The sequence below is a fragment of the Varanus komodoensis genome, unplaced genomic scaffold, assembly GCF_004798865.1.
Source record: "Varanus komodoensis strain SLA01 unplaced genomic scaffold, ASM479886v1 scaffold147, whole genome shotgun sequence".
NCBI classification, from domain to species: Eukaryota; Metazoa; Chordata; class Lepidosauria; order Squamata; family Varanidae; genus Varanus; species Varanus komodoensis.
This window is the reverse complement of record NW_025335429.1, coordinates 113,423-126,772: the sequence shown is the minus strand read 5'-3', so window position 1 is coordinate 126,772 and position 13,350 is coordinate 113,423. Positions and strand designations below refer to the sequence as shown.

General features: G+C 42.8%; 1 protein-coding gene across 1 annotated transcript in view; it reads left to right on the top strand.

The window, feature by feature from the left end:
• The first annotated feature begins 6,977 nt into the window (after window positions 1-6,977).
• The window catches only part of LOC123020253 (ephrin type-B receptor 5-like), a 115,070-nt gene continuing 108,697 nt past the window's right edge, over window positions 6,978-13,350 (top strand). The window contains exon 1 of the mRNA XM_044423701.1: window positions 6,978-7,084. Within this exon, the coding sequence (XP_044279636.1) occupies window positions 7,012-7,084 (73 nt within the window). The 5' untranslated portion in view covers window positions 6,978-7,011. The remainder of the gene's footprint in view (window positions 7,085-13,350) is intronic.

The following is a 13,350-nucleotide window of genomic DNA, read 5'->3' as shown; positions in this document are numbered from 1 at the left end:
CAACTTGCTGTGTTTGACAGCTGAAACTTACAAGGGCATCAGCCTGGCAAGACTACAAACATTGAACAACTAGTTCACCTCTGAAATACTGTGTTAAAGAAGTACCAATACATTTGTTCTCATTTCTGTGACCCTGACTGCATGTTCCTTGGGCTCCAATTATTTTATTTTATTTTATTTTATTTTATTTTATTTTATTTTATTTTATTTTATTTTATTTATTTTTAAACAGCAAATAGAAAGGGCTACCAGCTGAAAGACCAAGGGGTAAGGCAGGGGAAAAATGCACAGTGAGCCTGATTGTCTATTGGGCACACCATGGGCTGTTCTGTGAACAATCTCCCCCCCTCCCCTTTGTTCAGGATGGCTTCGCCTGTTGTGTGAACTGGCCACGCACACTAATCCTGGGCTGGTCTTCAGAAAAAGCAGCACCACATGTTTGTCCATCTGAGAGTGCCCAGGAATTCTTTACTTGCATCTCCTGGCTTATAAAAGGCAGGTGGTTGGCTGACTGCTCCATTGCACCTTTTTGGGTTTCTTGTCGTTTCTTAAAAAAACAGAGTGCAGTGAAAATAAGATTGGGATTTCCAAGTGGCCCAAGGGATTGTTGCTTAGCAGATGCGATGGCTTTACTTTTTTCCTCTTGGTCCCTCTATTCAGATGCTCTTTACACAACAGAATCATACGATACCTCCCAGATGCAGGGTACAAATTATGTGGCTTTGGGGCTCCTGAAGGGAGATGTTTGCAATTTGGTTTCCACCTACCCACACTTCCAAGCTAGTGGTGATTTGTAAAGAAAGCTCTTTCTATGGTTGATTTTCTGAGATGATGGCTTTGGGGAGCTCCCTGTCTCACCTTAGCAACTTCATTATGCTTCAAACGTTGCATGTCACATACAGTTTTCCTGGGGACGGCAGGCCAGGAGTGACAGACTGCATGCAGGTTAGGTCAAGTCAGAACTTTTGTGATGAAAACATTTTGTCAGCATCCCAAAGCAAACCTCAGGCACACCCTGCAACATTGGGAATTGCCAGGAAATATGTTTTGGTTACGGACATGTATACAGTGTGTCTAGGTTTGTGGGACGTACTTTATATATTTACTAGAACACCCAGACCCACAAACTAGAGTTTGCGGCAGAAGAAATAAACTCAGAATGAAAGAATTCTGAGCTCAGGAATTTGATCTGAGTGCCAGAAGTGAAATCAGTTCTGCACAAAAACTCACTCCTGGTTAGTCCAAGAGTTCTTCATTTCAGCAGTCTAATGTACAGCACAGTGTGCTGCAGGAGTCATTTTGATGCTGCTTTTGTTAGATGTCAATTAGATGTCAATTAGATGTCAGAAATCCTTGCCAGTCTGTTACAAGTCATTCAGACATCTGCCAGCATATCTCGATCTACCTTCTGCCCCCGCCCCCCGCCATGCATATTGTATGTGTACGTGGGTATCTGCTGCTGAAAAGGAAAACAAGGGGCACATTGGCATTGTGCACCTGGCAATTCGGCACCAAACCTTGCTGTTTGTTCATTTATTACTTCATGTGTTATGCCCCTCCCACCATGCTCTTCCTCCAAGGAGCCCCTGGTGGTGTACATTCCTCTGCTACCTCCACTGATCAGCCTTGGGAGGCAGGTTAGGCTGAGAGTCGGTGACTGGCTCAAAGTCACCCAGGGAGCTCCATGGCTCAGTGTGGACTAGAACTCAGATCTCAGTCCAACACTCGAAGTGCTCAAGGATCCTGGCCGTCAAGACCAGTGCAGCTCACCTGCCACTTGCCTGACAGTCCCCTTGTTCTTGCATTCCCACACAAATACAGATGATTGATTAAGATACATGTGAGTTATGCTTATAGTGGTGAGGGACAAGATGCACAAAGTCTACATTTTTAAAAAAGAAAGTATGCCAGATATTGCTGTTTGCCTAATCTCAGAGCTCAGAAATGAGGGACAGCAACCCCAGCGATGTGGAATATTTGATTCCAGACAAATTCAGACATGCATGGACTTCTTCACAACCATATTTCAGAGACTTATTTTGAGGGGCTAGCAGAGGACTGGGAAATGGTTTGTTGGTGCTCTTGACAAGATTCTGCTCCCATCAACTGCCTTTCTTGAGTTTCATTTAAAGGAGGACAGGATATATCACATGTGTTATGTTATTTTTCAATAAAATAATAAAGGAGAGGTGACGCAGGCATCTGGGTAGTGTCCCCAGTCACAAAGATCAGAAAGCAAACATGAGTGAGAAGCTTTAGAGGTGGTGAAGAGTCTTGTCGGATGTGCTCTGCCTTTTTGTCATTAAGAGCCCTCTTTGGTGTGCTGGCCTGGCAAGTTTTGCTGCACGCCTCACTTTGGCTAGGGCTTGTTCACGGTGCAAAGAATGACATCACCCTTCAGTCAGTTCAGGAACTACTGTGGGCTTGACTCCTCATGTGGCCTGGTTTATTTATCTGGAGACAGTCTTCAGGCAAAGAAGACCGTACTTGAGTGCAGGAGGGCATTGGGGTGGGGAGCTGCCTTGTCTGTGTCAGAGCCTCTTCTGGGGAGAAGCTGTCATTGTGCTATCAGAGATGGACCACGGACTCCACTTCCCTATCGCATTAAGGCTGTGCCTGCAGTGGCTCTTGGATTCCACTGATCTTTCCATCCTGGAAGGGATGGAAAGAGTGCCATCGTGTGCCTTCCAGCCCACAGGAAGGCTTGTGCCATGTCCATGGGTATAACTTAGCTCATGCCTCTCCCGTCTAAGATCCTCCTTTGTCCCTTCTTGTCATCATTTGTGGCTTTGGTTGTGGGTAAGCAAGAGTCTGAAATCAGCAGAAACTAACTTACAGTCCTTCTCCCCCTCCCCCACTGTCTAAATCAAAACCAGCTTTTTGGATTAGTCATAATTTATTTAAGAAAGGAAGGCAGGCAGCAAGGAGGGGGGGAGTAATTTTCCAGTCTAATCCAGCCTGACAAAAGCACAGATGTTGTGGAAGAAAAGAGCGATTCAGATTGGCTTGGGCAGAGCAGGTGAATTTTGCAGGAGGGTCAAAAGAGCTGGGTAAGATAGGCAGGGATTGATACATAAGTGTGAGTGAGTGAATGAATAGGGTCCCCAACCCTTTTGGACTCAACAGCCACACTTGGGAATTTGAGAAACTGGAGTACGGCCACAAAGTCCTGAATCAGTGGATTATCGCTTTGGTATCTGCCTGTTACATCTGTGGACCTTAAGTGGGGTCTTATTCCGCAAAAACGTATGTGTCTCTTGGCCTCTACAATGTCGCTTTAATAAGAGATTATCTCATTTGGCTAATTGCTAGTAATGCAATACAGCTCCTGCACCCTTTAAACATATGTTTTGGCAATGTCCAGTAGTTGTGTCTTTTGGGGAACAGATTATTGCACAGGTAAATTTTGTACTGGAGCATTCTTTAAGGTTCACTGATGTACAGCCTCCATGAAATCATTTACCTGCTTTATGGAAATAAAGACATGGAAGGGGGAATGGATTGAGGGTGTTACAATGCTTTTGTGAACAAGTTGCATACAGACGTCAGCTTCAGATGGATACTTACTTGGAGATTCTATCTAGGAATAGAATGACGCATCGCAACAAAATGGGGTTGCCTTTCAAAATGGCAGCTAGTTCTAACTGCTTCTCCAGTGGGAGGACAGGAAAGCACTGAACATAATGACAGCAGCAGTGTCTAAGGTTGGTTATACTACCCCATAGGGAAAGGGGAAGGCTTCACACAGGGCTGCCATTTTTGGAAGAAGTCCCCATATTTGTTAAAGTGTAGTTCTACCCTTAGCATCTCCTTTAAGTATTTCAAAGCAACTCCAGTACTGTGGATGACCCTGCCGTTCGGTGGGCGTTGGCCTCTTGGCTCCCGTGAATTCTGTGATTGCCTCTCTCGTGTTCCTTTTCATTCCTTACCCAAATCTCATCCTTGTCACCCCAGTGGAAAAATGCTTACCTGCACAGAGATGGCCAGAGATTCCTTCCGTTGCAAGAAGGAATAAGAGAAAGTGATGAGCGGTTGCAGTACAGGCAACTTTGCCAGTACAACTCTGCCTGCCAGTTCCTAGAGTACAAGCAATAGGGAGGAAACTATCTTGGCACCCTTCTTGTGGTTTTCCCAGAAGCATCTGGCTGACCACTAAATGAAATGGGTTGCTGGGTTATGTATATGGGCAGCATTCCTCCTCCAGATGCCTTAGACTTCAACTTCCATCAACCCCAGCCAGCATGGCTAATAGCAGTGCTGGGAGTTGTAGTCAAAGCATCTAGAAGACTATGGTTTGCTAAAGATTATATAGGGCTGCTCTTGTGTTTTGCTTCTTTTTCTGATCTGTGTAAGATGGGTTGAAATGTTACTATTAAAGGCTGTTCAGAAAGACAGGTATTTTATTATTTACAGCTCTCATAATATTCTCTGTGGCTTTACTTAGATGGCCTGTAAATGGTTCAAGCAATGGATCTCTTATTTTTCTTGGAGAGAGCGCCTGGCAGGCTAATGTTTCCGCACCCCACTTGCTCAATTTACTCCAGCAAATCCCCTTTCCCTAGCTATTTGTAAAACTTCCACGTTGTGCACATCTGTATAGAAATACATTTTAAAGCTGTGCTTTCTATATTCTATATTCACATTTCACCTTTTCTCATGCATAAATGCTTTTAGCAATCCTAGAATCCAAGTCCATATTCATTCTGTGGAGTAAGACTATATTGAAAATTGTTTCCTAACCCTAGGAAATCTTGTGAGCTGTTGTCCAGTAAGCAGGGTCGGAAATACTAATTGAATTCTCAGCACCCTTGTGCAAAATACAATTCCCAGGATTCATTGTGGGAAACCCTGACAGCTACTCTGGTGTAAAAGCAATTGATGGTTGTGGACTGAGCCCAATTTTTAGAGTGTGACTATCCAGGTTTTCTGCTTTTTTTATGGTAAGTCAACTGGTATGATGAGCCCTGAGGGGTGCATGACACATTATTTTTGTTATGCCTGAACAATATTTTATAGATATCTATAAATTATAATACAGGCATATGAAAAATAAATGAGTTTTCAAATTCCTGGACACTGCAGGTGTGTATGTGCCCAGAAGCTAGCACTGGCTCTGGCTTCTTCTTGTGAATGTAAGTGCAAAGCAAATGTTATTTTTTCAGAAACACGAAGCAACTCTGAGCGAGCCTATGCCTGGAATGTCATGAAGCAGCCCGGTAATTACACAGCCAGATTGTATCAGAACAAAATTAATTTAAGTACATGCCCTCCAAACACTTGAGAGCTGAAAATAGTCTGTGGCCAAAGTTAAATTCTCATGTCTTCCGTCACAAGGAGATGTGCAGCCCTTCATTGGGGATGGCGCACGAATATCCTGGTGGTGAAGAGACTGGGGAGGAACCCACTTGCTGGACTGTGTCTGAGGAGTCACATTCCAGTTGAGAGCGAGGCACCAGATTGTCAATACCTCTTCCATAAAGAGGAGCAAAGTCAATCCCTAATTTTGCTCCACTTAAAGAGGGAGGTGTAGATTCTCAGTAAGTGCAGTCAGTCACTCAGTAGCCAATCTGAGGAGATTTGGAAGGGTCAGGTTTGCAAAGTCAGCAAAGTTTGCCCAAGGTGAGTCAAAGACTGCAGCTCCTTCAAGAGCTTTGATATGATCAAAGCTTTTAATGAGGCAAGGAAATCCAGATTGCTCAAGGGCCATGCTTCCTCCACCTTGGCCTTTCTTAAGAAATGTAGATTTTGGACAAATGATTAACAGGATCAGCTAAGATTACAAAGGTTACAAGTCAATATAGGAGAAAAGCTGATCAAAAGAAGAAGAATTAGGGGGCTGCTCTACATGAGAGGACCCCTCCTGGGTCAGACCAGATCATTCTGTACCCAACCATCTCCATCTAGAATCAAGCTGCAATAGGTGCTTGTGCAAAGCAGCCTAATCCATCATCATCTAGCAGCTGATATTCACTGGTTTATTGTGGCTGAATAATAAACCATGGAGTCAGTGATAGGTCTGCTTTGTGTCTGTCCTGAAATTGATGTCCCCCTGCTTATAAGGAACTGAAGGAAATTATATAAGGAATTAGAAGATGCATTGAGGAAGTCCTAATAATGGCTTGCAAAATCTCAGGAGAGATGTCCGAAGTGCCAGCTGAATTGTGAAGGGCATGCAAAGGCAGGCGTGTGTGTGGGTGTGCACACTGTAATTCTTGGGGAGCTCAGAAAATAAAGAGGTGGATGTCCTGTAATTCCTCTCCTCTCCTCTCCTCTCCTCTCCTCACCAAAAGCAAGTTTCAAGCCTGCTGAACATTCCCATTTGTCAGGAGGCAGCTCTTCAGCCCCCTCTGGATGGTGTTTTTTGTTTGTTTGTGTTTAGCAGAGAGTACATGTATAGGGCATAGTCTGATGGGATGTCTCGTGTGGGTCTCATTAAAATAAATGGGAATCGCTCCAAACAGCATTAGTCCTTTTCAGTGGGGGGCAAATGTTAAAGAACTTCCCATTGGGCTGTGGATACAGTTTAATTGTGGTGGGGGAAAGGGAATACCAGCCAGAAAAAATGTAGATTCCCTAAACTCAGCATCACATTCTTGACAAGTTACTAGAACAAGCAAAGTAGAACTTAATATCTGGTACTTAGAACAAATAATTAAAATGCGTTTATGAGGAGAATGACTTGATTACAGTCCATTAAAAGAACAAATTATACCACATAAACATTCTTTGGCCATACAGTTCTGTTCCTCAATTAAGTAGCTGGTTTCTTGGCGATACCAGTTGACTTGGTACTTGAAGATGACCTGCTTGGAGGGCATGATATAATGGTTTCTTTTCTGTTGCTGTCTTGTTTATTGCAGTGCTCCTTTTCATCTGGAGTTGCTTGCGCATTGGTGGCTGCAGACTCTTGGCCCTTCCTATCCAGTTGGGACATCTGTGGGCACAATTGTAACTGAAGGAAGATGGTGGGTGCTCTGGAGAAGCTACGAGGATCCTAAGACCATCATAAGGATGAAGAGACGAGCCACGAGAATGATTTGGCTGCGGCTGACTTGCCTCATTGGTCTCACATCTTGTCTAGAAGGTAAATGCTATGTGGTGATAATGATGAACTCAATGTATGCATCATTTCCCACCACAAAAAGTAGTCCTGAAGTGATTTATGCACTGACATAAATCCTGATATGCATAATTAATATTACAGGGGAAAAAATCCAAATGCTGCATAATATATACAATAATACAGTGAAAAAGAAATACCATAATGGATAACCCAAATATGAGACATTGATGTAATATGAGAAAGTATTCACCCTGCCTTTACTACCTAGAATGAGCAACACAAATCAGCCCACAAGAAAGACTAATGACCAAGGGCTTTTCTGCACAAGGTATCAATTATGTGGTTGTGAACCTACATTTACCGAAGTTTGTGTGCCCTTTACATGATGTCGTCATGCCACCAGCCCCTCTCTTGTTGTCCTGTCCTGTGCTTTTCAGCCATTTTCAGGACTTTTTAAAGAAGGGTATATTCTAGGATGGTGTCATTATTTGCTATGGAAACCTTGTGTAAAGTCTGTCTTCTGCTTCATTCCACATTGCCACCTTGTGTTGTATAATAGAACATAGGAACAGAGAAAGGCATGTAGGAAAATCCCTGGGGATGGGGGCGACTTGTGTAAAAGGATGCACTGAAAAGAACGCTCAGTAAATCAAGTTACATACCTCAAGTAGAGAAACCCCAAATGCCTAGAAAAATAAGTATACGCAGTTCTCCAGTTACGAATTTCTGAGTTAAAAACATTTCCTCCTTAAAAACAAGCAATCCCAGAAGTCTTGCCTTGTCCTTGAGTGGCAAGTGGGCACCCGTGGGCCCTGAGGAAGGGAAGGGAAGGGAAGGGAGGGGAAGGGAGGGGAAGGGAGGGGAAGGGAGGGGAAGGGAAGGGAAAACGTGGCAAGTGGCAAAGTCAAAACGAGTTTTTTTTCATGCTCTCCATGCTCATGAACAACTAGCGTGTCCAAGCCAGTGTGTTTCAGATCACTTGGAGTTAGTGTTGTCTTCTGTAACTTTGTACTGCATCTGGTTTGTAACCATGCCTCCAAGGCGTAAATCAGATGCAAGTGCAGGTGATGCATCAAAGAAAAGAAAACAATCATAGTCAAAACTAAAGCAGAAATAAAAAGTGATCAGAGAAAGGTAAGATGCCCTTGGTCACTGGGAAAGCTTTAGGCTTTAGTCATTCAACAGTTGGATTCCCTCTCTACCTCTCTCTCCAGTAGCTGGAGTTACTTTATTATTACTGTATTATTATCATCATTATTAAAATTCTGTATTGTGTTTATGATGTTTTAGTGTATATGGAAGTGTTTCTTAAGTGTTTTATATGCTTTTTATATATCTGATCAGGCTTGCATACAAATTCAACTTAAAGATGATCGCAGAGATGGAACTCCTTAACACAGAGACTGGGTGTACATTTTTGTCCAATGCTAAAAATATGTCACTAACTAGGTTCACACAACATGATGATTTCTGGGGGCTTATAAGCCACAGCTGGCTTGTCATGTTATCAGAACTCAGCAGCATGGCTTGTGAACCACTAAGCCTGAATTCACACAAGCCAAGCAGCCACCCCTGGTTTATGAGCTACTGGTTAGTGTTGGTGCCAGGTGAGCTTCATTGGGGAGAGTGTGCAGAGAGAGGGCTCAGTTGAGACAGGGAGTCTTCTCAGAAGGATATTTCTGATTGTGAGGAGGAAGTCGAGGGGCAGATGACTCTGCGGGTTCAAGGGTACCTAGTGAAGTTCCTTCAGAACTAAGGGGAGAGATGCAGGGGAAGTGACCAACCCTGCAAAGAAATGACAGGTGAAATGAGCAGACCAGTTAAGAAGCACCCAGCTTTCCTGCTGTCTGCTCTCAAATAGCAGGGCTGAGGGAGCAAGGGAGGGAACTTCTCTTTACATGGGCAGATGCTTCTCCTACATCTCAAGAAGATTCTTAATGTAATCTAACCAGTCAAGTTCTAATAAAAATTCTCATATAAGTCTGCTGGAGTGTTAAAGCAGGAGAGCTGCTCACAACAGAGTGTTCTGTTGTCTTTTGTATAATGATTATTTGTTAATCAGCACTTGGTTGTAGTAGTGTTTGCAAAGGTAGCCAAAGATTCTTGCTTAACTGCTTCTGTTGGCCTGAAAATGTTTCTTTAATTACTGGTTGGTGACTACTCACTATTTCACATGCCACATGCTTGGTGAGCTGGAGAGGAGTGTTGAAAATGGCCTGCTGAGGAGACAGCAGTCTCAGGGTTTTCAGCTTCTGGAAAGGAAGGAGACTTTGGAGGCTCCAGGCACACGCTGTTTTGCTTTGCTGTGGGAATTGATGGAATTGATGCTGGTTGTCATCTTCCCCACTGCTTAACGTATTATTAATAAACAGAGATGATAAAAACATGCTAATGGACTCCATCCATCTCTACTTATAAAGACCCTGTAAGAATCTGTTCCTGAAATTTCCTGCCATTCAGGGAAAACAGGAACCTAAAGCAAAACAACACTCAGCTTTTTTGAACCTTGTAAGATATTTGAATTAGTTGGGATAGAAATAGTAGGAGGTAACAAAAGAGAAAATCTGTCTTTCCTTGCTTAAGATTAAAGCTTCTGGTATATTTAGTATACAGGGTAAAGCCCCTCAAAGAAATTACAGAGCTTGAAAGATTCAATGATAAAAATACCAGATGGACATTTATTTTTAAAACTGTATCAGTAACAAGGGTTTTAATATAATGGTATGAATTCTCAGGCCACTGAGGACATTCTATTTATGATTGCAATGTTAGGTTTACATTCCTGGGAACTGTCTGCCTTTTATATCTTGAACAGCAACAGTTGTGATCTGCTGAAAAAAAATGAATGTACCTGTAGCAGTACTAACTTAAATCATTTGCTAAGTAGTAGCTGAAACCAGATCAGACACTGGTATCATTATTTAGATTGTTGGGCAAAGCTCATTCAGCTTTCAACAAAATGGTAGTTTCTTTGATCATAAGGGAGCTGTGCCTGTGTACCTAAATGAAAGAAAACTTAGGTCTGGTTCAAAGTTGGAGAACCTTTCCTTTTCTGTCTTGCTATCCGACAGCTGAGACTCTCTGGGCAGTTCACAATTAAAATTACAAAATACAATATTAAGTGTTTTTTAAATCGCAATATAAAATGAAAATAATAATCAAACAAAATCTAGCAACAATGCAAAGTTCACTTTGAGGGTAAGATTGAAAGGAGGAAGAGAAGGATTATGTAAGCCACCTTGAGTTCCTTGAAGGAAAAAAGGTGGGGTAGAAATCCAATCCATAAATGCGGTTCAAAATGCAGTCAGACATTTATATCAACAAAAACTGAAAGACTAAATGCCTGGGAAAATGAGAAGGGCTTCATCTGGCATCAACAAGAGCACAACATAGGTGCCAGGTGGACCTCTCTGGGGCACTTGGTCTACAGCCAGGGTGCCACAACAGAAGATGCCCTTTTCTTAGTAGGCAGCCATCTCACTCCCTGCAGTAGGAGCTCTTGGAGAAAGACTGCTGAAAACTACCTTCAAGTATGGGCAGGCATATGTAACAAGAGGCATTCCTTCAGGGAGCTTCTTCCCTTCAGGTATTCTGCAGGATTGCATTATTAATGTATGAGTACTGGGAGCCTAGAACATGCGGACTAAATGCCATATGGTTTGCATAAGATTTCAGCAAAAGAACAGGATGGACTGGATGTGAGCTATGTTGGGTATACAATGGCATTTGCACCTGCCAGCCTTTGTGCTTTTGATGCCCATTAAAGAACCTGATGATTGGGCAGGGTTTGGCACTCATGTCCTAAATACCTGGCTTTGAGCAATTTGGGGAGGAGAGGACTTCCATGATGTGGCCCTCACTTTCAAGCCTGGCTCAAGACTGAAACTGGTTTCACCTGTATTCTCCTTAACTGGCTCCACCTGTATCCTCCTTACATACTCCTTAACTTTTCCTTTGGACTCAGTGGCAAATAACGATAATTACAGGAAAATACAATGTAAGCCACAGATATTCATGTTGACTGACCAAAGTGAAAGGGGCAATGAGGGAGGAGAAGAGAAACCTTTTAAAGGGAGGAGGGGAACTTGGCGGAGCATTTAGAAATGGGCTGTGTGTGTCAGGAAAGTATCTTCTGAAAAAGAAGGTTTTTAATTAATTATTTACTGGGAATTTCAAATTCAAAACCCAAACCTAAAAAAGTAAAACAAAAATGCTACCTTTTAAACATGAGATTTGAGTGCTTCTGTTTCAGTGAACATGTAAATACTATGTACCCCATCAGAATATACATTTGTCAAAGGCAGCTGCACATACACTTCAACAAAAACAGCCCAACTATCCATGCATTTGTCAATTAGTAAATTAGCCTGAAAACCATCTGTTCAAAAATAAAATATGTTATCAAGTCACCCACCCACTGTGTTACTGCAGATGGCTGTTTGTCCTTCCAGTGTTGTAGCATTTTTCTTCTAGCTGTCAAAAGAGCACAGAGATTCCATTTATGTTGACCTTGTAATAAGTTCAATGAGAGAGGGAGATTGGTAAGAAGAACATGCGCATCTCTAAATACTGAAGAACTTTCCATCACAAAATTTATCCAAATTATTCAAATTCAAAAAGGAAGTGGCTACTGGACTGAAACGTATCAGTAAGAGAAGTGTTAACTGTGTTGCACCTCCAATGACTGACCAATTTACCTAAACTCTTACTAAGAAGTTGGTATGGGATCCAGTATATTGAGACATCAATTTTTTTTGCCGGATTAAGCATAATCCAAGATCTGAAATAGATCCCTTCTGAAATAGATGCCAATGAAGCACTCCATTGATTGGGCAAACCGGGGTGAGCGAATTCATTATTCCATTTTTGGTCATGATCCATTGTTTCATACTTGTTCACCAAAATATTTATAGACATGGATTGTGGGTCAGGGTCGCTGTCCAGCTTCAATCAGTACAAAGGGGGCTCTCAAACTATAAAAGCAGCAGGGCTGGACATGTGGGATTACAATTTAGCCATTGCTGGCAAACCTGATTTAGCCTGTAAAACAGAGAACGGTAAGACCTACAAGCTGATCAGATTGAAAACCAGCCTGCTTTTGGTGGGGATATTTTGGAAGCATTCCTACCAGGCTTTTTTAGCACGTTCTTACAGTTGGGGCATCTCATTCCTGGAGGGAAAGTGCCATTTAAGCTACAGAAAGCTTGATGATGTTGAATCATCCGGAGGGAGAGTGGGGAAAAATGGACAGGGAAGAGCAGAGCTGTATGTGTGCATTTGCATGTGCATATGTGTTTGTGCATGTGTGTACTGGGGAACAGAGGCAGAAGAGGAATTACCAGGGAGAGTTGGAGATGGAAGGGCAGAGGTGTCAGGAGGTGTCCTGTTGCTGGGCTAAGGAAAATCCCTGTGGCTACATGTGCTCACTGACCTGAAGCATTTTGTGATTGAATGCTCATCTTTCTCTCACACATGAAAGCCTCTGGAAAAAGACAGGTCAGAAAGCGGGGGGGGGGGGGCGCGGAGGAAGAACCTGGGATGAGTGAAAATACGAGCTGTGAGTAGGTTGGAGGAGAAAGGGAAAAGCACCAGCAAGGAAGACGGGAGAGTTGGCTGGCTGAAGAGAAAATGGAGGTAAAGCATAGTGTTGCTCCTTCAGTGCTAGGCGTCTGGTCCCAAATCGCCATCCTTTGTTCATTCACTTTTTACAAGTCATCCAGATGATGCAGTCATCAAAACCTTCATTTATTTCCCTCCTGTTCTTCTTCCATTTTATTGGAGAATTCATTTACTTCATTTAAAAGCAAAAATGGAAGAGCAGCAGAAGCTCAACTGGTTTAGCTCAATACTCGGTATTTCAGTCCTGCCCCTTTGTCCTGTATCTGTAGCCCCAGTTTCTCACCCTCTCCCCCAGTTTCTTGTTGTGCTGAAGGGCAAGTATTGTAAGCAATTCCCAGTAGTCCCTTAAACTCAGAGTGGAAGAGCGGGTGGCAACTTTGTGGTGCACTGAGCTGAAGAGTTTTGCAAACCATGGAGATGCCTCATTGCAAAATGCTCTGGAGCACAGTTCCAAGTGAGAGCGATTATGCAGTTGCAAAAGAAAAGGATCGATGATGCGAGTTGGGAAGAGGTGAAGTTACCATCTTTCACTGGGTACAAAAATCATCTCCACATAAATGACAAAACATGCATATTTTTACAGCTGAATGCACGCACCAGTGTAGCATTGTTGGGAATGAGTGGTGCATATAGATGAAGGTGGTTAAGCTTCTATCCTCTAAATAGGG